At 42.9% G+C, this 25,859-nt stretch overlaps 1 protein-coding gene across 1 annotated transcript; it reads right to left on the bottom strand.

The window, feature by feature from the left end:
* Nucleotides 1-487: 487 nt before the first annotated feature.
* LOC120052424 (pseudouridylate synthase 7 homolog) lies at nt 488-13,317 on the bottom strand. Its single transcript, XM_038999308.1, is given in 17 exon segments — nt 488-3,228; nt 3,410-3,501; nt 5,633-5,762; nt 5,980-6,081; nt 6,337-6,366; nt 6,369-6,456; nt 6,732-6,892; nt 7,023-7,084; nt 7,379-7,504; nt 7,654-7,782; nt 8,458-8,535; nt 8,638-8,749; nt 10,084-10,228; nt 10,374-10,484; nt 11,520-11,604; nt 11,716-12,063; nt 13,240-13,317. Coding segments are annotated over 16 exon segments (1,926 nt in total). The 5' UTR covers nt 12,054-12,063; nt 13,240-13,317; the 3' UTR covers nt 488-3,091.
* Nucleotides 13,318-25,859: the final 12,542 nt, after the last annotated feature.

Here is a 25,859-nt window from a genome sequence, read left to right as displayed (position 1 = left end):
TCCTATTCTATTTCTAATTCTATTTTCAAAGGCATACACTGGAATCCGTTAGGAGTGGGTTCTATCTAGGTCCTGCTCACCTCTTGACATTGTAGTGTTTCTTGGCATAGTGGGCAGCGATGACTTATGTTGTAAAAACACAGAAGCCGTTGGCAGCACTGCACAGAAGCCGTTGCCAGACTGTGGTGTCTTGGGGGTCTGATAGAGAGGAGGGAGAGAATACCAACTACCAGATACTGTTAACTGACATACATGAAGTCCATGACACCTCGAGGGGCATTGTAAATTTAACAGCTGAGGGCTAATCTCTTCATATAAATCAAGGACCACTTTGGAAACAAGTGTTTAATTATGAATTTTAAGTGCTATCCTCTGAGAATACATTGTACATGCTGTTGTATGTTTTTTACCCCCAAAATTATATTAACCTATTATTATTATTGTTTTGGAAAATGTAATCCAAAGATTAAGGCAGAGACTATTCAATTGTATAATAACTTTAATCAAGCAGCTGCAGGGGAGATCTGATTTCACAGGGAAGAACTCAGGAGTAAACGGTTCCATGTCCCTTATATAGTGGGAGGTGATAACACAATCATATTATTTACTCAAGTTATTTTATACAAGCAACAGTTCCAGAACACAATGGCCTTGTGTTAGGGTGCAGACATAACAGGAGTCTATGAAAGGCATAACATCACAGTGCAACACAGAACATATCCCTTGAAAAGTTACAACAGCTCACCCCACATTCTGTCCCTTCATAATACAAACCCACCTGACCAGAGCCATACCGTTCCTCACTTCCCCAGTCATCACACTGTCCACCAGCTGGAGAGTGGCCTCTATTGTCAGCTTGGCACAGTGGTAGATGTTCTACAGTTGACCGAGATAGCTGACACCTTAGCTAGCCTCTGCCAGTTTCAGTCTTGTTTTTTATATATTGTTTTTACCCTGACTGCACTACACATTTCTCAATTGGGACAATAAAGATAATTATAGATAGTCCATTTCATCTCACCTGTTAGAAGTAGACTTATCCATACTGCAGTGTGCATAGAATAACAATGTACAATAAGGATGGAGACTCACATAGGAGTTTGTAGCGGGTCATCTGCTCATAAATCAAAGCAGTTCCAGACATCTTTCAACAAAGTAGTAAGGACTTCAATGCCAGAAAGACGGGAACACAACTTTAAAGCAAAGTTGAGGGAATGTAAATAGCTATACCTGTAAAACACACTGCAGAGGAATACAACTTTATATTGGATTTAGAGGAACACATTTATCGTGTATTTATTGCAGACATATTTGTGTCACCTGACCACAGGTCAGTTTAGATTGGTTTTCATATCAAGGAACGTGGACATTTACACATTTTGAATTTTGTTAAGAATGAAATTGAATAATAAAATGTGACGTGCAGATGTTGAGGTAATTTAAAAAATATATAGTAAAACAGTCAAAACTTCTCTCCCTTGTGGTATGAGTTGGTATAATATCTTACTTAGGCCATGTAAAAAAACTAAATATGGTGGTCACTGACAAGGTTACACCAGTCCTGCTAGAAAATAATGTGCTAGTGTGATTTTCTTCCATATCCCCGAACACAGATTCAAATATATAAACAAATCTGAAGTCCTCCGTTACCGAGATTTGTTTTCAGAGCATGACATAACAGAAAATTAAGTAAAACTGCATGAGATCCTTCTCAGTATACCAGGTTAACTGGCTGGTGACTGGATCCAGTCAAACACAGATTGGAGCCATGGCACTGATAGCAGGCAATCACTACAATAACTACAGCCAGCTGGCAAGAGCCACCCTGCCAGACGGTAAGCTCCACAGCACCTGCCATGACCAGCAGCAACCGGGGCATTGTCTCAGTGCTGACTGGAACCCAAAACAGAAAACTGATTTGTCATTGCCAAGATGCATCTTTACTGCCACCAACCAGAAATAAGTGCCCCCAAAGCACAACACAAATGTCAATGTCTATTGAATAAAAGTGTTTTAGTCAAGCAACATTAGTTTTATGACAGTAGATGCTCCCACTGTTTAACGATGGAACTGTAATTCATAGGACTGATCTTCTTGGGCTGAATAGTTACTATAGGGCTGAATAGTTACTATAAAAAAAGAGAGCTCGTTTCTAAAAATAAATAAACATATTAGTTAAAAAAAGCAAACGACAATTCTGTACAATCAGGGACAGTTCATTGTAGTACTGTGGGAAGTAGCAGGGGCATCAAGTTTATTTATTCGTCTTTGGGGAAGTGAGTGACAGAGTCGAGGTGGTGTCCCTTAAAGAGGAAATCTTTCTACCAGAGTTCCAGAGAATAGATATTGCGATAGATTGCCTGAATTGATACGATAACAATACATAGAACACTATGATTAGAACAGTAATGTGCACCACTGTTTTGTATTACTACTAGTTTGTAGTAGCCATTACCCATATTAGCACATTTCATTTCTCTAGTATAGGCTACTATTATGGTAGTGAATGGTATCAACAAAATGCTGCATGCAAAAGTGGCCGTATCAATCATTTTAGGTTTATCGTTACAGCCCTACCTCAGAACACCCCCATGGGTTACTGAGAAACTCCTAGACGTCGCCTGTAAGTGCTTAGGCAGCACGTCACTCATTTCAAAATCATATCTCTCAACTCCACCAGTGCAGGAACGCTTTAAAACCTCCTGATAAAAAAAATTAATAACAGAGATGTTGCTCTTGGTTGTGTGGGTGGCTCTGATGATTTCCATCATCACTATGACACACCTTGAGGAATGACTTTTGGCTTGGCAAAGTACCAAACACACTCCCACAGTCTACAGATACTCGCACATACAGTGTGGACTGCTCTGCAGCCTGTAAACACAGCCCTGTAGTCTAGGCCTATATGCAGTTCAAGGGCCTATTGAGGAGAAAGTAACAATACAGAAAGTTCAGATAGAAATGTATCGTGTAGACCAGATATTATCGTCATATCGAATAGGGGAATCGTGTCAGCACTATTCATAAAATTTCTATGTGCAACGTTTGACATCGCTGGATACAGCTCAGTTAAATTTTGTTCCGTGTTGTGTTAGTTGAGCCAGGTGGTGTTCAGCTGGGTCTGGTTCTTGATGCTGGTGTCCATCTTGAGCACCTCTCTGATGGCCATGGTGGCGTAGGTGGAGGGAGGCAGAGAGAACTCCATCCTCAAAGCCCTGTACTTCCCCTCTGGAGGTGGGAGGAAGAGAGGAGGGGATGATGAAGAAAAAAGAGGCAGAAACTTCACCAGAAAGAGGGCTGTCAAGAATTCTTTGTTTTTCTCTACCACTTAAAGTGGGGGTACACATACAAGCCAAGTTGAGGAGGAACACAAGTGATCAATGTACAGCAACATGAAGCTGGAACAGACCTTTGTTGAAGACAGGAGGAGGTTGGTCCTCTAGTTTCTCCACATCAGTGTGAACCAGAGAGATACGAGGGTCATCATAGTTAATCGCCTCCCTACACAAGGAGACGATACAAGAAATACAACTCAATATCGTAGCTGAAGAAATTGAGGACATATTATCAAAACATTTATTTAAAGTGCATTTAACAAAAGCCTCAATAATTATTAGGTGGGTGCTTATATTTGTCCAGTATCACACATGTACAAGTGTGTATTATATACATGTGAGCTGGACATGTGTTTTTTGCATATCCCAACTCCCCGAGACACCCGCGGTGAGCGGGGGTCACGACCAGGGTCAGCCATTATCAGTGGCGACCCAGGAGCAATTAAGGTTAAGTTCCTTGCTCAAGGGCACATTGAAAACTCTGTCACCTTGTTGGCTCGGGTATTCAAACTAGCAACCTTTCAGTTACTGTCCCAACGCTCTAACCACCTGTTAGGAATTTTATGAATAATGACTAAAACAACATCTACATTTAGATAAAACTATAACTAATTGAACTCTACACTGTCTTATTATATCTGATTAATAAGGTTAATTCATAAGGAAGGGATTATGTAGTATGAACAAGGAGGAATTAAAACATAATAAACACCATTCCAACTTAGTTAGAGAGGTTTGTGCTGTGGGTTATAAAGTAAACATAAAGAATCGTTGAACTATGGTTGAACTGACCCAACTTAGCCCTGAGATGTTTAGATAAGGCAGTGATTAACTTTTTAGGTCTTCCATTATCTTGAGTTGTCTGCTAAAGTGGTAATAAATTATAGTGAGCCTTCAGGAGAATAACTGATATTGTGTGTCATGTGTGTAAGCTGTTGAGTTGGAATGAACTTTCGAACCTGTTTTATCTTGGTTAAGAGGAGGAGCTTTATTCTGTAACCAATGACGTCATATTCTGTATATAAACTGTTGTTTATGGTTAAATGGGAGCGTGCTCCGAGAATAAATACTATTATCTAATATTAATAAGACTGTACCCTGTCTATTTTATGTTAATAAGTATCTTACAAATACTTAGAAATAGACAGTGATTTTAATTAATGAGTACATAAAGGAATTATTTAATTCCCCTGATACCACCAAGCTACCTGTCGCCCTTATAAATAAATAAATAAAACACATAGTACCAGTCAAAAGTTGACACCTACTCATTCCAGGGTTTTTCTTTATTTTGACTGTTTTCTACATTGAGAATACAGGTCAAGACATCAAAACTATGAAATAACACATACGGAATCATGTAGTAAGCAAAAAAGTGTTAAACAAATCAAAATATATTTAACATTTGAGATTCTTCCCTCTCAACCAGCTTCATGAGGTAGTCACCTGGAATGCATTTCAATTAACAGGTGTGCCTTGTTCATTTGTGGAATCAGTTGAGCCAATCAGAACAGCTCAAATAAGTAAAGAGAAACAGTTCATTATTTTAAGACATGAAGGTCAAACAATCTGGAAAATGTCAAGAAAGTTTCTTCAAGTGCAGTCGCAAAAACCATCAAGTGCTATGATGAAACTGGCTCTGAATGAGGACCGCCACAGGAAAGGAAGACCGAGTTACCTCTGCTGCAGAGGATAAGGTCATTAGAGATTGCAGCCCAAATAAATGCTTCAGAGTTCAGATGACCTGGCCTCCACAATCACACATCCTCAATCCAATTGAGATGGTTTGGGATGAGTTGGACCGCAAAGTGAAGAAAAAGCAGCCAACAAGCACTCAGCATATGTGGGAACTCCTTCAAGACTGTTGGAAAAGCATTCCAGGTAAAGCAGGTTGAGAGAATGCCAAGTGTGTGCAAAGCTGTCATCAAGGCAAAGGGTGGCTACTTTGAAGAATCTCAAATATATTTTGATTCGATTAACACTTTTTTTGGTTACTACATGATTCCATATGTGTTGTTCCATAGTTTTGATGACTTCACCATTATTCTACAATGTAGAAAATAATAAAAATAAAGAAACCCTTGAATGAGTAGGTGTGTACAAACTTTTGACTGGTACTGCATATCACACTCATGCAATTTTCTTTTTTTAAATAAAGCAATCCTCAGCTTCTTTTTTATGTCTTTGGAATGTGTAACAACATTTTGCATAATACTATTAGATAGCTCTTTACTAGTTAGCTATGACAGAAAATTGTTATATTACTTGATACCGAGGTGATAGTGAGTGTTACAGACCAGCTGACGTCACTGGGTTTGATGAGGATGCGTCGGTAGGCCCCGGCCAGAGAGTAGTCCCTCAACCTGGACATTGACAACATAAGACACAGGGTATCTGCACTCAGCATCTCCCTGTAGCCCTTACCCACTGTTACAGAACAGGAGGAAAGGACAAAATCACATCTGAAACACACACCTCACCCACATATCTAAATAGAATAGTATACTCCAGAGATATAGCAGTCGAGGGATTGAAAATCTTCTTCTCCCCTGCTTCTAACCCCACAGACAACAGGCATCAGAACAGCAGTTGTGTGGGGACTGTGCCCTGACATGGAGGATGGCAGGATGCAGGGCTCTCTTACCGTGGTGAGTGGGGTAGATGACATCAAACCCTGGTAGGGGCATCACCACGTCCTGAATAGAGTGGGTCTCTGCCTCAGCTGCAGACAGCACGAACGCAGTGCCTGGAGATAGAGGGCGAATAGGATGTGTACATTAGTTGGTTTGAGCCCCTACATAGAATAAACACTAACTCAGTCCAGCCTAGCAGGTGGTCTGAAGCCCTCTGTTCGACATGGATTATCACACTTTAGAGCCATCTGTGAGACAGGCACTCTGGGCTGTGTGCTCGTCCTCTACAGAAGATTTAACAAAGGATTTAAAACTCAGTTGTCCCCAAATATACCCACACGAAGGCGCACAAGACAGATAGGACCCACCTCCTCTGAGCACGAGGTCTCCCTCCACAGCCCGAAGGCCTCAATGCGTCTGCTGACCATGGTGTTCCACATAAAGCTCTGGTAGCTGTGGATGTACATCAGCCGGTTGTTACGAGGGATCTAAAAGATGAGGGCCAACACAGGGAGATAACCCACCGTAAGTAAACCTGACGAAAACAGACCGAATTAATCAAACAAATCAACAGTGGACCCGTGTGGCCAAGTTTGTTTCTCACCTTTTACAACATTTAATAACATACAATCCATTGGAAACACACAGGGATAAATAAATCATGTACATGATGTTTGGAAAGTGTGTGCAAGTCACCCATTACTTCCTGATTAGTCATAACAGTGCATTTGCCAGCTAGTTTGTAAAAGCTGGCTCAGCTCACCATGGAAAATGCAGTGATGATGTTCTTCTTGCCGTACATGGAGAGGCCTCGGAGCAGCTGTCCCTCCACACAGCGTTTCACAGGTAGCTTCTTAAGCGCTGCCTCTGGGTCCTGGGACTGGGCCCACTCCTCACGACACTTCACCAGGTAACCTTTCTCCGCTGCAGAGAGAAAGGTCACGGTAAATTAAGTCGAACACATGATCTTGCAATGATGCTTTGGCCATCTGGTAGCTGACATTACATGAAAAGCATTCAAAACCGAGTCAAAGGAAGGAGAGTGGCTGTTTACCTCCAGGGCGAGGCTTCAGGATCAGATCTATCACTTCATTCCAGTTGTCTTGCAGGATGGCTCTGGTCCAGACACAACAACAGTCAAATCACCTATCCCCTGCCTACCCCATACCTGTGGGCCAGTTACACTATGCACAGAGTAGTCATGTTCTTGACTGCTGACCCTATACTCTATGTATGTCACAGGAGGCTGCTGAAGGGAGGACAGCTCATAATAATGGCTGGAATGGAGTGAATGGTATTGTGTTTGAAACCATTCCACATATTTCATACCAGCCATTACTATGAGCCCGTCCTCCCCAATTAAGGTGCCACCAGCCACTGGTGTACGCGTGTGTGTGTGTCTGTCCTTACTTGCCAACCTGGTGTGTGGGCACGGCAGTGGTGCCAAAGCGCTGCATGCCGTAGTAGTTGATAAAGCCCGTCTCTCTGAGGGAGGTCATGGCCTGCTGGACCTGGTCATCTGTTCCGGTGATGTTCCTGTGGGAGACAACCAGCCAGTAACAAATAGCAACACAGAGCAGATTAAAAGTTGTTGCTATTTGAATAAATGGGGATTGGAGAGTAGTTTGAGTTACAAAGAATGTTATATCAAAGACAGACATCACACGCAGCTAGTATCCACTGACCTGATGACCACAGTGAAATGATTTCCCTGTAGTTCCCCCAGTTTCAGAGGGTGTTTCTTGTAGCAGAAGTTTCCCAGCTTGAAGTTATTGAGGCACTTGTTGAGGTGAGACAGTTTTTCTACTATGACCCTGAAGTCACAGGCAACATAAAGGCCCAGTGCAGTCAAAAACAGGATTTTCCCATGTTCTATATACAATTCCACACGAGGAGGCTAGAATAATACTGTGAAAATTATGATAATGCTTTTTTAGTGTAAGAGGTGTTTGAAAAGAGTGCCTGAAATTTCTGCTTGTTTTGCATGGGTGGAGTTTTGGCATGCCTGGCGACAATCACCAGGCAGTGTAAGTTCATAGACCAATAAGATCGATTTCAGGTTAAATATCCCTCCACTTAGGCTCCTCACTCAGACCACTCCCAGACAGTCCTAGTAAAATTCTTGCTTGAGAAATTGCTCTTTGCTAAGAAGCAATTTTTGTAAAAACATATATAAATATCTAAACAACTTTTGAATTGAAAACAATCACAGTAAAGGCTCTCCACAGTGATTTCATAGTCTACGCAAATAGAGCTACAGAGCTCCGTTTGTGCCGGGCTCCAAAAATCCTGCATCACAAAAGTATGTACAACTACGTAGAGCTACGTAAACAAACCTCCGTTGGATCTGTTGCAGTTCCATTGCATAGACTATGTAGAGCTCTTAATGTACTTCATTGTTACCCAGAAACGGCTGCGTTGGACTTTTAACGAATAAGAACATAATTACATGTTTGGCAGTTTGATGAGTGGCAGGCCACCACACTCACTTGAGAACTGCAATCTCCTGCACAGTGATGGCTCTCTTGTCCTTGGTCCCCATGTAGGAGAACACATTAGGCCTCATCCTAAAGAAAAGCAAACGCACAATGTCAGGAGTTGTACAGTTTAGCAGACGTTTTTCTTACACATCCTGTGAGAAATGCTATGAAAAAAAACAAGTGTTCTACCTGAGGAACTTGGACAGCACGTTGATGGCCTCCATGGTGTCCTTGTTCTCTTTGTAAAGGACAAAGTGGCAGAAGGCCCCACGGCTCTTAGGCCAGGAGTGTTTCCTGGGGGCTGTCCAGGGACACAGAAGGAGTAAGTCGTGGAGACACAGGCAGAGAATCAGATATCTAACACATTCTGTCACCAGAGAATACATCCTCATCAGTGTTCAGGCCTTTGATAAGTTATTGAAACTACTATCTGGCTCTTATCTTTTTGGGTGGAAGCAGCTTCGTTACAGGCCCCAACACATACAGCATTAACCACTTCTCTAACAAATTATGCCGGGAGCATCCTGCATGTCGCAAAATGTCAGAATAATTAAAACTGCACTTGAACACTCATTCCCCATTGCTCTAAAGTATAAACTAACCAACTGAGGATCTGTTCCCTTAGCCTGAACAATAAGATAACAGTTCATCACACCCTGAAAATAGTCATGCCTATTTATTTACCATACAGACAATCGTGCAAGACTGATGATGCCATGACAGATAAGGAGCTGATATTTAATCAGATGTGATGCTACCAACATTTACGGACTGGAGTCTCCTGAAACCTTTAAATTGCATGTACCTCACTCTTTTTCTGAGCAGTGTGGACAAGGAATTCTTACCTGCAGCGATTTTGACCTCTGTCCACAGAGAAGAGCAAAAGGAATAGAATATAAACGATAAAAGACTGTTACTAAAAGAAGTTCATGGACCGTTAGGCAGACAGACCGACAGGGGTGGCAAATCAGCATGCAGGTTTGGAGTGCTGTTGTGTCAAACCGTTTCTGTGCAGCAAGTCGTGTGCCACGGGCATGACAAAGCAATTATTTGATGACAACCGTGCTGTGCTCTTTTTGCACAAGCTACTGAATTCACAGGAAATTATTGATGTGAATAATGTCAATGTCTTAACTGATCTCAAAATAGGCCAGTCAAGGAGATTCTACTGATTTGTTGGGCCTAAAAGTTCACAGAAACCTGGATGAAGTCAAGATCCATGTGCTCTCTCACAGGCCACGGGCCTGGTCTGGATCTTCATGCAGGTTTGTTGTGTTGACATTTCACATGCACCTGTTCATTCATGCAGCCTGCATTTTATCCCATACGCTAGCCAACCCAGTATTTTTTATTTTATTTAACTAGGCAGTAGCTACTCGACTCAGACAGAACCACATGCAGTGAGAGCCAAGAGGCCAAGCTGAACAAGGGCATGCAGTACAACCCTTTCCAACCATTCAATAATAACTTGCCCCATTCTGAAATGTAAACTCTTTATTGAAGCAAGAGACACAAACTTAAGAGCGACTTGATTCTGTTCTATGACAGACGTTAGAGATTTCACCCTGTGAAAATAAAACAGATACAAACCCAGAATAGGTCCATTACACCCATCTCCCATTCTCTCCTCTCTACCTGTGAGTGCTTTCTGCCCGGCTGCGTGGTAGGCCACGATGAACTTCTTTCCCTCCCGCTCCTCTGTCTTGGTCTCCAGTCCAGGGTACAGGGTCTTGACAGCTTTGTGGACCAGGGTCCGTTTCTCTTTGGTGTCATCCGCCACCTGTGTTCAACCAGAAGCAACTGGTCACCTTTCAAGACAGGTGAACTATTCAACGTTATATAAACCCACTGGTCAAGGTGGATAACAAACTACTACTAAATTCTCAGACTTAATTAATGGGTTTGGAGAAAGTCAGCGTATTCACCTCTATGGACACGTTGCCCTCTTTGTTCTTGAAGAGCTGCAGCTGCTCAAGTTCGTGTTTCTGCTCCTCTGTGAAAACCTCAGACCCTGGCTGCTCTGCCACACTGGCTTCCTAGCACAAGACAAACCCAACATCACAGTTTAAAGATGGAATCCACAGTTGGGGAAGCAGGACTAACTGGTGTCTCCAGGTGGCCACACACATCTCTCCAAAGTGTGCACAGTTGTCCCTAAGCAATTTCAACGCACTTATATGACTCGAAGAAGAGTCTTCAACTATAAGGTACTTTTTGGAGCTCTCTTAGCTGTGATGCTGCTGAGGAACACTTGTAGTTTTGTTTGGAACACAACCCTCCATCCCTGAAATCACAACTACTGTTGTTGTTTACGCAATCCAAAAACGGCCCATTATAAATTGTAATCTGAGTCAGGTGTCCATGATTTCAAAGCTTGTTCTCTTGCCAACATGACTAGCTAAGTTATAAAATATGATCTTACACAAGGCAATTTGGTGCGGCTAGGAGGAAGTCATGAGTGCATTCAGGTGCGCGTGCTTTCTTCACAATATAACATATGCTCATTGTGTTCAGAACTACCCAGGGTATGACGACACTTCATCTTGTAAGTTAAAATCAAACATAAAAATCATAAATATTGACACTGTATATGACATGAATTTTGAAGTGAGATGTGAAGTGCACACTGGGACTCACCGGGGTTTGGCTTGCTTGTCAAGGCCGTATTTACTATAATCCTTAACGTCTCATCTTTCAAAATAGATTGAGTCCTCTTAAATTTACAGCATTTCTCTTACTTAGACAAAACATTTTCTAAAGTTACCCAATTACCAGGAGGGATGAGGTCAACTTCTTGTTGTGCGCGGTGCTCAAATTCAGAACAGCTGTCAGCCAAAACACATACACCACTGAAGTGCAGAGGAATAGCTTTGACGTCATGTATAGCATGTTACTGTACAGCCACGACGTTCCAATTTAGGTGCTTATTAGTGCTCAAATCTTCCATTTCCAACACGTATATGGGTACGAGTGTAAAGGGCTACGAAGTCAAGCTTTAACTTCAGGAATGATTATATTTCACTCTAAACTGCAAGACGAAAGATAGTTCTACTGATACATTGTTAGCTCACCTCAGCCTCCTCAGGAACCGAGAGATCATCCAACCGCACTGTCTTGCCTTCTTTGTTGACCTCATGTACCACAAAGTCAGAGTACCTAAATAAAGAGTATTAGATTATCTCTCTCATAGTGAAACGCACACAGCAACACATATACATCACACCATGGTTCAGATCACACTACAGCCTGACTGGAATCAGTACAAACCTCTCCTTGAGAATCCCAGAGAAGCCCTTGTGTTCACTGACAAATTTCAGAATCCCCACATCCAGCTCTGTGAGCCCATGCTTCATCATCTCTGCAAAAGCCTCTCCAGAACCTAACCCGGCCCCTTCTCCATCCTCCTCTTCCAATGGCTCTGTCTCCTCCCCCTCTGGCTCTTCTGCCTCATCCTGGGCTGGCTTGTGAGAGTGTCCTCCTCCGTTGTTCTCATCCTTCTGGACTCTGAGTCTCTTGGTGCTGTGGGCCACCTCATCCTCCAAGGCAGGGCAGGCCCTTTTCTCCCCCCCAGGGGCAGGGACCAGCATGGGCTCTGCATCCGCCATAGGACACGAGCTGAAGGTCAAGAGAAGATAACAAGGACATGTGAATGAATAGGTCAACATCCCGACCACTACTAAACACTTCTCTTACACGAAATATTGGTAGAGTTGTGGCAAACACTGACTTAAAAAAACATATATTTAACCTTTATTTAACTAGGCAAGTCACCTAAGAACAAATTCCTATTTACAATGAAGGCCTACCAAAAGGCCTCCTGCAGACTTACTGCGTAAGGAAGACTTAAAGATAAAGTTGTGTATCTGGCAAATGCCCGGTACTCGGACGGTTGAAGTCAGTAATGGGGTGTATGGTACCTCAAAGCAACCCAAAGATAATGTTTTATGGACATAAGGATGTAAACAAGACAGTATACAACATATGCCACAGCCTCCAAACTGTGGCAGACGGAGAAAAAAGGAGAATTGAAACTTATATAGGTCAACCTTTGAAATGCTATTTATTAGGGCTGTCAAACAATAAATAAAACACCATCGAGTTAATTGCATGTATGTGTGGCGCTGCATGAGGCAAATGGTGGTCACACAAGCTACTGACTGGTTTTCTGATCCACGTTCCTACCTTTTTCCCCCCAGGTAACGTTATATATGACCCACAGATGCATAACTGTATTCCCAGTCATGTGGAATCCATAGATTAGGGCCTAATTGACTGATTTCCTTACATAAACTGTAACTCAGTAAAATATTTGAAATTGTTGCATGTTGCGTTTATTTTTGTTCAGTATAACTTGTTAGTATCAATGTAAACATAACATGACAATTATTCTGGTTGGCTATAATCAAAGACAGTAAGTACTCTGTGCTAGCTAGCAGGGTTTCTTTTTCCTTGCTGAAACAGTGTAACAACAACTTTTCACCCTGTGACTAGGATGTAAAGACATTGTTGGTACAGTTCCATCCAACTATCGAATTTCAACTAAATGGCAGATGGTTAGGAGACGTGTTTAATTTCATTTTTTTCTGATGGCATCGTCAACTGGCTAGGTAACGTTAGCTTGGTTGCTAGCTAGCTAACGATAGATATTAGCACATAACAATAACCTAAGTCGTAACATGACTAGCTAAAGGCGCCAACATATGCTTAGCCATGGAAAAGCTATGCATCGTTACATGAATACCAAATAAAATACTGACATAAACTGTTATTTAACTTTGAAATTTGATTTACCTGCTTGTTCAGTAGAGTACGCACAGCGAAGTACCCCAGTTTTCCTACACACTGTGTGTGTGTGTGTGTGTGTGTGCTCGAATCCGGAAATAGTCATGTCTTGAAACCCGCCCATATCAAACACTCATTTGCTGAAGGACATGTCAATAAAAAAATATCCCGTTTCTTTAACGGTGGTGGTGCTCGTTTAGCATGGCCCGGTGTCCGGGTGTATGGAGATTTCCAATGGAGCTGTCTAAAATGAGGGGCCTCCTGGAGGTCGGGGCCCACAGAGAGCATATGATAGCAAAACAAGTAATTTAGCACGTGGAGTAATTAGTAAGATTCTGTGTTTTCAAATAAATCAAATAAAAAAATATATATATTTGTCACATACACATGGTTAGCAGATGGTTAGCAAATACAAATGATTGCTTTGATAAAAACGCGTTTATATGCCTTCCTAATGAAAACTAGTTAGACAATTTGAACATATATTTTATGGAAAAGATATGTATGTTTCTGGAAGATGCACCATGCTGCCTTTTTCACAACCGAGCAGCGCCGATTACTGTTCGTTTTGAGAAGGTCACTCATCCCTTTTGCCCGTTTCTGTTGCGGGACTGTTTGCCCAGCATAATCGAATCCGCCGATTTGTATCAGAATTAGGGTTACATTGGCCAAACGCCACAGTGTTTCAATATAACGCTATCTTTCATTTATGAATAGCTTATGATTCAGCTGCCACATAGTGTTCAATGCCGATTATAGTTTATATACTTTATACTTCTAATAGTCTAGTCCTATAATAAGAAAATTTAGGCTAATCGCAGTTTGCCAATCGCAGGCAGGCCTTTTCTAAAATGTAAATAAAAAAAATACAGATGTCTGAGAAATAGGCCTATTTGTAGGATAATTGTTGTTCTGGGTCAGAGAAAGTTATATATGTGATCCAGGGTGAGATAATAACAGATTATGTTTGCCATAATATGACCCACCAGTTATGGATTGATCGGGTGACACAACAGATAACTAAATTGCAGATACTTTTTGAAACCCATTGACCTAACCAGCTAAGCCTATTCTGGGCCCATTTGAGATAGGCCTAGTCATTCCCCAGAATCCTAAACAGCTTTCAACATTGGATGAAAAGAAGGAGACTTTGCCAGAACCAGCATGTCAATAACATGTCTTGAAAAAAATATAAAATAGGGTGGATAATTCAGCAGGAGGCTCTGTGTTATTCAGGGTTCCCCTTGCTCATGATACACCCCAGTTAACCTACACTCTTAGAAAAAAGGGTTCCAAAAGGGTTCTTCGGCTGTACCCTTTTTGGTTCCAGGTAGAACACTTTTTGGTTCCAGTTAGAATCCTTTCGTTCGATGTAGAACACTATGTGGAAAGGGTTCTACTTGGAACCAAAAAGGGTTCTTCAAAGGGTTCTCCTATGGGGACAGCGGAATAACTATTTTAGGTTCTAGATGAGCTAATACTGAGCTAATAGTGCTTTGACGTGGGGATAAATAGGGAAGCAGGCAGGGGAAATAGTTTAATGTTCAAGACATCAGAGACATTAATAAAATGGGGATAGTCTAATGTTGACCGGAGGGACTCAGTCTTTCTGGTTTTGGTTCTTTCAATTTAAGCGCTCCTTTTCGCGCTAACCTCAATTGTGACAGTTGTGCGCGGCCACGTAGCATATAGCTTCAGTGCTTGAGCGCGCCTCCTCCTCCTAACGACAGAGGGAGTGCGCGTTCTCCAGAGAGAAGGCTGGAGACTAGAGAGCGTGAGATCTCTGCTGCTGCGGTTGAGCTGCCGCTGCTGCTGAAGGGAAGGAGGAAAACATCATGAGCTCCAGGAAAGGTATGGAAATATTTTCTATTTTTCAAATATTCCGACTACGGGACAGCTTTTGTTGGTTTTGATAAGAGGTGGTGAAATTACGCACGTGCGGGGGTTTCCAACCTTTTTGGTTAAGGATGCCTGGACCGGCCAGCTATAGCTCGAGACTGATGTGTTGTTCTTTCTCTCTGTCCCTTCTCGGTGCTCGGACGTCGGTCCTACCTCTACATGAATCTAATCTCTTCTAGTGATGGCAATCCAGGCCCGAAAGAGAAGGCCCAAGGGGAAAAAAGACAAAGCAGCCCACGGAAGGAGGTAAGCAGGGCGGTGTTCGGAATGGAGTGGAAGTGGTATTTGGTGGTGCTGTGCTCATTTGTTATGTTTCTTGTGTCAGGTCGTGACAGCGATTATCAAGCTTTCCATAGAACGTCAGCCAGCTAAATTGTCATTGTTGGCAGTGGCTGGTTGAGTAGCTGGTGCGAAGGCAACATACTAAGTCTGTTTTTGGCACGTATGGCAAAACGCACACATAGCAGGCATATTGCGAGGGCGGTGGTGCAGGTGCTGGTACGGGAACTCTGGTCCAGCTCGTCTGGGCGCTCCAACTGTGTGGTGTCGGAAGTTGCCATTGGCAACGTCCCTCGGGCCCCCTTGTGTATGGATAGGTCGATGGATATCTCGTGCCTGGAATGGCTTTTTGCCCAAGGAGGATATGAATTGCATGCTGGAGTTGTATATCGTAGGCCTAATACATCGGCAATGACTGGCTCTTTCTGTGAAAACCCAACATGTTGTTGGGTTGTAGGGATTACCCAAACATGGGTTAATTTAACCATCAGTTGGATATGTTTTTACTTTCATGCTGGTTGACCTAGCAGCTGGGTCTTTTTGAATGTAATCCTTAGGTTATTTTTCAGGAGGCGTGGCTTATCAGGGGTGTGGCTTTAAGAAAGCTCTTATTGACAACCTGTGAGAGTAAATGTAATTCTTGTTCATCATGTTACATTTACATACTACAAATCAACATTTTCTTTAAAATGTTTAGCATTTTACACATTATTTTAGAATATAAAGATGATTTATTACCAGAGGTGTTGACTCGAGTCTGACTTGGACTCTACAAGATAGAAAATAAAATCACTTGACTTTGACTCTGAGCTTCAAGACTCGGGACTCGACTTTGACTTGAGACTGATGACTTGAAACTATCGGGCGAAAGCGGAGAAGGGAGGCGTGCCCTTCTCAAATCGAACAGTAATCTGCGCAACTCTGTCATTTTGTCAACAAAGCAGCATGGTGCATATTTTCCATAAAATACATGTTTTAATTTTCTAACTTGTTTTCATTGGGAAGGCAGATAAGGCATTTTTATCAAAAGCAATCCCTTTTGCATGGGAAAACACAAAATCCTAGTAATTACTACAAGTGATTATTTACGTCACTTTTGTTTAGAGCCGACTTCGCTGTGGGCTTTGAACTGGGAGCCTGGCGCCTGGGATCCAGCCCGGTTCCAAATTGAATGCAATAAACTTTCAGCTGATGCAAAACACGCCTACACGGATTAATCAAACCCCCTCAAGGAGAAGGTTTTGTGGGGTTGCTAGTGTGAAACAATGGGAAAAATATAAACAATTCATACATATTTTAATAGGCTACATACAGAATAGCCTACCATTTGTATTTTATATTTATACCTTTGCTTATTCGATCTGCATTGCACCAAATTCTTGTTTAAAAAAAACATCTAATCTGTGCTTCTCAACCAAAAAGTTGCAGTTCTTGACTGTTTACCAGTCATCAGCAATGATGCGCAAAGGCGGGCGCACATATACAGATTAGTGACCGGAAAGCGCTTGTTTAATTGTCTACAATTTTGCATGTCAAAAATAGAGTAGACTACCTAAATTGATATTATCCATATAAAGTACAGTTTAGCAATCTGCTACAGACGCATCTTTGCTACAACAATCAGCCTGGTGTCATAGACCAGACTAGACTTAGTATGATATGTTACGTTTGGTATGGTTAAATAAGACAGGTTGGTTACTTAAGGTTGAGAGAAGGGTTAGCTAACATGCTAAGTAGTTGCAAAGTAGTTGAAAAGTTGCTAATTAGCTAAAATGCTAAAGTTGTCCGTAATGAGAGTTGAACTCACAATCTTTGGGTTGCTAGACGTGCTAAAGTTGTCCATTTTGAGATTCTAAATCACAACCTTTGGGTTGCTAGATGTTCGTGTTATATGCTCACCCACCCCGACTACCACCCTACTTTCGTTTTTGCCTTAACCTTATCCTTTTAGCTAACCCATCCCCTAACCCTACCCATAACCCTTTAACTTAACTCCTTAACTTAACCTTAACTCTAACCCTAAGACCTAGCCTAGCTAACCTAGCCACCTAGCTAGAATTCGTAACATATCATACATTTAGCAAATTCGCAACATATTGTACATTTTGAAAATTCGTAACCTATTGTACGTGTTGCAATTCATAACATAATAATACGAATTGTAATTCTTAACATATCATACTAAATGGAGTGTTTTGGTTTTACATACAGATTAATACGAAATGCTCTGAGACCAGGTTGCAACAATAGGCTACCTGGTGTTTTCATTGATCATTTACATATTTCAGCTAGGCCTAGTTTGTGTGGGTTACAATTATATACCTCAGTGGTGGGTACTGGCTATATGTCTAAAGATAGCTGTAACATCACACTACCTTCAATACTTATGAGATGAAGATGTATCTTTCAGGCAAATTAAATATGATATTTGTGAGGAAGAAAAATGTGAGAGATCATGCTTTTTTTTTTCTTTCTTTTTTAAAAATTTTATCCCCTTTTCTCCCCAATTTTCGTGGTATCCAGTAATTACTATCTTGTCTCATCGCTACAACTCCCGTACGGGCTCGGGAGAGACGAAGGTCGAAAGCCATGCGTCCTCCGAAGCACAACCCAACCAAGCCGCACTGCTTCTTTAACACAGCGCGCCTCCAACCCGGAAGTCAGCCGCACCAATGTGTCGGAGGAAACACAGTGCACCTGGCCCCCTTGGTTAGCGCGCACTGCGCCCGGCCCGCCACAGGAGTCGCTGGAGCGCGATGAGACAAGGATATCCCTACCGGCCAAACCCTCCCTAACCCGGACGACGCTAGCCCAATTGTGCGTCGCCCCACGGACCTCCCGGTCGCGGCCGGCTGCGACAGAGCCTGGGCGCGAACCCAGAGACTCTGGTGGCGCAGTTAGCACTGCGATGCAGTGCCCTAGACCACTGCGCCACCCGGGAGGCCCCAGATCATGCTTTCTATCCGATCCTGCAACCTCTGCTGCATACAGGTAGGCCATATGATCCTGCTTGCTCTGGACTCCTGAGAAGTGACAATGTGACACGCTATCCCTAGTTGATATTGACTGCTAACATGAATGACTTTCAGATCAAAATGCAGGTGTAAAACACAGTTTATTTCGGTATCTTGTGTTTTGAAAATAAATGCATCACTGTTTATGGCTGTAATGACAGGCTCCATTTGCGCAGCGTTTATGCACAAGTGTTCGCCATTTGAGCACGTGTGTGCGCAGGGGTCAGAACCACTCCTTTTTGGGGACTGAGCTAGAACAGATTGCTGATTTGATGTACAGCTATAGGATCTGGTCATATCTCAATAACCCAGCACCAATAACCCACCATCAACAACCCAACCTTGCTCTTTTTAAATAAAACAACCCAACTAAGTGACCCAATGCCTGCATTGGGTGAACAAAACAACCCAGTATTTTTTTTTCTGTACTAGGTTACTTCAGCTGCAACTGAGACTGAAACCCTGAGCCTTGGTTGGGGGTTGTAAAAGAGATCTGACTGATGTGACAGGCTTCCTCGGCCTCATTGCAGTAATGACAGCACAGAGACAGATAAGCATCCCAAATGAATAAACTAGCTACTTTCGTCGGTTTAAAGGCACTATATGTGAATCACACTGGGGTCTGTGGCTGCTAGATGGCTGTTGGTGATGTAGCCTAACAGAGTGTGAGTGTTTGTGTAGACGAAGGACTTCTACTAGAGTGAGAATGATCTGGTGCAAATTTTGGTTTGGGTGTGTGAGTGCTGTCTATTGCATGGTGCGTGAGCCGTTTGTGACGAAGTGCAGTAGTTGGTATGCGCACAGCGGCACATTGGCCCTGTTAAGTGCATACGAATTGGTCTGGAGAGAGGGGAGCAGACTTCATGGCACAATGCTATTGAACCAAAGTCATCGGTGTAGTCACTGGCCACAATTAGGTGAATCCATACCAAGGTGGAAAGGGTTGGAATCGCTGTTGCTTCAGGAAACATTCACCAAATGATTCCGCACGTCACTCACAAACATGTCAAATAGAAATGTATTGAAGCACTGTTTTTTTTCTTCTTCTTCTTGCCATTAATTGAATGATGTTAATGTATCTTGTTATCATGCTGTTATAATTAGCGATGCACGATATATCGGTAAGCATATCGGAATCAGCCGATATTAGCTAAACATGCCAACATCGGCATCAGCCCGATGTCTAGTTTAACGCCGATGTGCAAAACCGATGTCATAGTTATGTAACGTAGGTAGATGAGGTAATGACGCCACGACAAATACTGCGTTACACGTGCAACACAGCATTCCTAACCTAGACCACAATGTCTGCTGTGTGGACCTATTTTGAAGTTTCAAAGGAAGATAACCAAAAGGCCATATGAAACATTTGTACTGCTATTATTTCCCGAGGAGGGGAGAGGGTGAAATCTTTCAATACCACAAACATAATTACTCATTTGAAAGTGCATCACCCCCAGATGTTCAGAGACTACTTAGAACAAAAGCAGAAAAATACTAAGGGCACACTTCCAGCAACTAAACAAGTTCAAGTCCAGCAGTCATTTGAAAGAGTAAGAACATTTCAGCGAGACAACTCAAAGGAAAAATCCATTAACGCCAAGATAATGGAATTCATTGCCCTTGACAATCAACCGTTCTCTGTCGTGGATGATGTTGGCTTTCGCCGACTGGACGAGCACCTCGAGCCCCAGTACACTGTATCAAGTAGGCGCTATTTTTCAGATGTTGCCCTACCGGAGTTACACAGTATTGTTGGAATGCACATCCATGAGCTGCTTGCTATGGGTGTTACTGCTATTAGCTTCACGACTGACATTTGGACCAGCGATGTCAGCCCCATGAGCATGTTGAGTCTGACAGCACAGTGGGTTGATAAGGATTTCGTACTGAGGATAGCCGTATTGCATGTTCAAGAATGTGCTGGTTCTCATACCGCTGCTGCCATTTCAATGGCATTTGGGAACATGTTTGAAACATGAACACACTCCTAACGCCATTCAAACAACTAACTTGAGAAATAAGCTCATCAACTGCAACTGCAGCAGACGTGATACCCTCTGTCATGGCATTGAAATGCCTGCTCAACAAAACTGCCGACAGACCGTGGGGTTAAAACTTGCAAAAGTACTCTACAAGAGGCTGTGAACAAGCGATTTGGTGGCATTCTCTGAGCTGCTTTACGGTGTGGCCACCATACTCGATGCTAGGTACAAGGCCCGCTACTTCGATGCAGACAAGAAACAGGGTTTACGTGAAATGTTACAGACAGAGTTGGACAAGATGGAAACAGACACAGTGACAGTGCGCACCGACGAAGAGGGGCCACGGACAGACAGAGCTGAAACTTCACTGCTTGACATGTATGATGAAATCCTGGTTGAGAATGAAACGACTGAACAAATGAACAACAAAACAGCACAGCAAGTAAGTGAAAGAAATAGGTTTTGATCATGTTTTACTGGTAATGGGGACTTAAATGCCAGCAAAATAACTGTTTGGTGTGTGTGTGTGTGTGTGTGTGTGTGTGTTTCAACTATTTAACTGTACTAGAATGCTTAAAAGGCAGCTAAAATTTTAAATATCGGTTATCGGTATTCATTTTTGGGGGGGGGGGGCGCAAGGGAAATATCGGATATCGGTATCGGCCAAAAATGTCATATCGGTGCATCCCTAGTTTTACTAGATCTATTACAATGTATCTATCAATTTCAGTTGATTGAAATTGGGTCTATTGACATCATGTGTGACTTCATGAGTATTGACATTGCTCTGAAAGAGACCTTACAAAATTTACCTGTATCACACTCTATCTTGGCCTTTGCCACCTTTAAATGTCATAACTGTGTGTTTTGTTAAAGCTTGGCTGCTGCTTGGAACAATCTCTCTGTAGAGACACACTTTGAGCCGGAGTGGAAACCACAACAAACAAACGCATGACATGTTCTCAGGTGACATCATAGCAATACTCAGGCAACAAGTTGTCCTTCCTGTCCATACATTTTCTGTGTGTGTGCATGTTTGTGCACGTGCGCATGAGCGTATAAGCTTATCATGTGTGCCCACGTGTGTATGTTGTTTTGTGTATGGGTAGGCCCCTCAGGAGGACTATGTCTACATGTCTGTCTATTGCTACAGACAGGAGGCTCATATAGACCTATCTGAAACCAGAGGGGGCCAAAGCAAAGCAGTCGTACCATTGACCCACATCACAGCCTCCTCGCCATTCATATGGAGAGAACTCTCTTCTGTTTGCACCCCCCAGCCCCTGGAGGGTTACGCCCACCCGTCGACCCCCCCCTGCCTATTTGGCTGCCATCTGACCTGGCCACACCCTGCCATCAGAACAACACAGGGCCTGAGAAAGGAAGATCACAACAAAGCTGGGAAGAACAGAGGCTCCTTTCACTGATCCTCAGCTACAGCGAAACAGAACAGAACAGAACAGAACACACACACACACACACACACACACACACACACACACACACACAGGAAGAGTGCTGCTGGGTGTGGTGCAGAGTGTGTGTGTGAGAGAGAGTCTTCATGTCCATGTGTACATTTGTGTTAGGTTATGTAGGTGGGATGGTTCTGAAATAGAGTATATTCTGCAGACAGTCTGAATTGGGCCTGAGTGCCTCATATTCTCTTCCATCTGTCTCATTCATGCTGCCTCTTGACAGATTAAGTTTGCTCACTGCCCTTTAAATGGTTTCTGGGGGCAGTTTTTTAGGCCTTGGCAGCCAGTTATTTCTACAAGACATAACTTATGACTTGATAGAATCTTTCGTCTTTGATTTATTTTATGGTCTATGTTATGAACAAGGTATTGACTGTGTGTGGGGGCGGAGGGATAGAGGGATCTGTTCATCATCCTGGCCAGAGGTTCACTTTCTATCAGAACATGCACTTTTCATCCAACTGTTGCTTATTTATTCAGTGGTTTACAGTCGGTTAGTAACTAGTAATGTGATCCTATCACCAACTCATTCACACAGGCATACAGGAGGCTGCATGCTCACACTTATCCTGGCATGACTGCCTGGGCGACTGCCTGAATGAGTCATGGATCAACCTTTCCATGTCCAGCTTCAATGCTGCCAGAATTATTACATGATGATTATACCTGTTTGTAGTTAGTTTTTGCACTTTATATGCATTTTCAGATAGATTTGTAGGTTAACACACTGAGATGAATGATGGCTAAACCTCCCCTAACTCTAAAGATATGGTTCGAGATGACTCTGTCATCTCAATTCTGAGTTTATGATTTCTGCTAGCATTAAACTCAGAACCACTAGAGAAGCCATACTCAACTGGCGGACAGCGGTCCGGATCCGGACCCAAAACGGGGTCAATATGGACCGCAGGTCCCTACTTAAAAAATCATAGTTATTATAACCAGATTATGTGCCCAGGGGCCTCGTCCACCAGGGGTCCCCCATTTTGTCTTTTTGTTGAGTCACTCCAATATCATATGAACACCCATAAGACATGGCAAAATGGGTAGAAATGCAGGAAATTTGCTTTAAAAACTGCTAAATGTTCTCAACACCCTATGGCAAAATGTGTAGAATTGCAGCAACATTTTCTTTCTGGCAATAAGAGGGGTGTGAACAGTTTGGGGTTGCATGGGTTGCGTGTTGGCGGTTTGTTACTATGCCGCTTAAATTACAATATTCATCCAAACCTTTGCCACTCACAGTGCATTCGGAAAGTATTCAGACATTTTGTTAGGTTACAGCCTTTTTCTAAAATTGATTAAAATGGGTACCAAAACATTTCTGCAGCATGGAAGGTCTCCAAGAACACAGTGGTCTCCAAAATTCTTAAATGGAAGAAGTTTGGAACCACCAAGACTCTTCCTAGAGCTGGCCGCCCGGCCAAACTAAGCAATCGGGGGAGAAGGGCCAACGGTCACTCTGACAGAGCTCCAGAGTTCTTCTGTGGAGATGGGAGAACCTTCCAGAAGGACAACCATCTCTGCAGCTCTCCACCAATCAGGCCTTTATGGTAGAGTGGCCAGTCGAAATCCACTCCTCAGTAAAAGGCACATGACAGCCCACTTGGTGTTTGCCAAAAGGAACCTAAAGGACTCTCAGACCATGAGAAACAAGATTCTCTGGTCTGATGAAACCAAGAATGAACTCTTTGGCCTGAATGCCATGCGTCATGTCTGGAGGAAACCTGGCATAGTGGTGGCAGAATCATGCTGTCGGGATGTTTTTCAGCGGCAGGGACTGGGAGACTAGTCAGGATCGAGGAAAAGATGAACAGAGCAAAGTACAGAGAGATCCTTAATGAAAACCTGCTCTAGAGTGCTCAGGACCTCAGACTGGGGCGAAGGTTCACCTTCCAACATAACAATGACACAGCCAAGACAATACAGGAGTGGCTTCGGGACAAGTCGCTGAATCAAATCAAATGTATTTATATAGCCCTTCTTACATCAGCTGATATATCAAAGTGCTGTACAGAAACCCAGCCTAAAACCCCAAACAGCAAGCAATGCAGGTGTAGAAGCACGGTGCCTAGGAAAAACTCCCTAGAAAGGCCAGAACCTAGGAAGAAACCTAGAGAGGAACCAGGCTATGAGGGGTGGCCAGTCCTCTTCTGGCTGTGCCGGGTGGAGATTATAACAGAACATGGCCAAGATGTTCAAATGTTCATAAATGACCAGCATGGTCAAATAATAATAATCACAGTAGTTGTCGAGGGTGCAGCAAGTCAGCACCTCAGGAGTAAATAGCAGTTGGCTTTTCATAGCCGATCATTAAGAGTATCTCTACCGCTCCTGCTGTCTCTAGAGAGTTGAAAACAGCAGGTCTGGGACAGGTAGCACGTCCAGTGAACAGGTCAGGGTTCCATAGCCGCAGGCAGAACAGTTGAAACTGGAGCAGCAGCACGGCCAGGTGGACTGGGGACAGCAAGGAGTCATCATGCCAGGTAGTCCTGAGGCATGGTCCTAGGGCCATTGAATGTCCTTGAGTGGCCCAGCCAGAGCCCGGACTTGATCCAGAACGAACATCTCTGGAGAGACCTGAAAATAGCTGTGCAGCGACACTTCCCATCCAACCTGACAGAGCTTGAGAGGATCTGCAGAGAAGAATGGGAGACTCCCCAAATAGAGGTGTGCCAAGCTTGTAGCGTCATACCCAAGAAGACTTCGATACTGTAATCGCTACCAAAAGTGCTTCAACAAAGTACTGAGTAAAGGGTCTGAATACTTATGTAAATGTTATCTTTCAGTTTTTTACTTTTTATACATTTGCAAACATTTCTAAAAACCTGTTTTTGCTTTGTCATTATGGGGTATTGTGTGTAAATTGATGAGAGAGAAAAAACAACTATTTAATCAATTTTAGAATAAGGCTGTAACGTAAGAAAATGTGGAAAAAGTCAGTGTCTGCATACTTTCCAAATGCACTGTATAAACTGTGTGTGACCGGACCTTCTTAAATAGTGCTTGAGTACCCATGCGCCAGAGCTTCAATGACATTGCCATAATTCTGTGTATCACAGCGTTTGTGTTGTTAGTGATACTGTATCTTAACTCCTAACTCCTATAAATATCCCAGCCTCAGTGCTAACAGTGTGTGTCGTATAATTCTGCTCCCTCCCTGTGTACTGCTGTAATGTAGATCCCTGTATGATCCCAATGCAGTCTGATTGATGTTGCTACATCAACAGCATTGATTTTTGTCTTGTGTTTCGCCAGCTGATGGAAGATGGGAGCAGGCTAGCGAACAGGACTGTGTGTGGTGCAATGGAGTGAGGCAGCCAGGTAGCGTAATGTTCTCTGGAATTCAGACAAATGTTTTTTCTGCGGTAGCTGAATAATATTGCTGCAGCTTACAACTCCCACTCTTGGAGTTAAGTCAAAGTTATAAATAGGTATATATAATAATAATATAATATAATATGCCATTTAGCAGATGCTTTTATCCAAAGCAACCTACTCTCATACATTTTACGTACAGGTGGTCCCAGAAATCGAACCCACTATCCTGCCATTGCTAGGGCGATGCTCTACTAACTGAGCTACAGAGGACCATGGTACCTGACTACGTTGTGGTGGTTCTTCTATGGAAGTCAGAGGACTAGGTACAGGCTTCAACGTTGTCTGAGCAGACCTCAGCACAACCGCTGACTTAGGTTAATTCATTCATTTAATTGATACCCAGAGAGGATCACTTAGTGATGGTGAAGAGCCAATACAGCGGACCAGACCTTGTTGGTTGGTTCTGCTGACTGGACATCAGTGACCTGAAGCTTATATGCACTTGTTTACGGTTTGTTTGTGTAGATTGTCAATTCACATTGCTAGTGATGAAAGCTGTGCCATATAGGCCTTATCAGTATATGTCCCTGGTCAGAGATGTATGGACTGAGAGTGTGTCAAAGGGAAGTGGATTCGAGTGTGGGTGAGCAAGAGGG

This window comes from Salvelinus namaycush, chromosome 8 (assembly GCF_016432855.1).
Source record: "Salvelinus namaycush isolate Seneca chromosome 8, SaNama_1.0, whole genome shotgun sequence".
Classification (NCBI taxonomy): Eukaryota; Metazoa; Chordata; class Actinopteri; order Salmoniformes; family Salmonidae; genus Salvelinus; species Salvelinus namaycush.
Note: the sequence above shows the minus strand (reverse complement) of the source record. Positions and strands in the feature narration are given on the sequence as shown.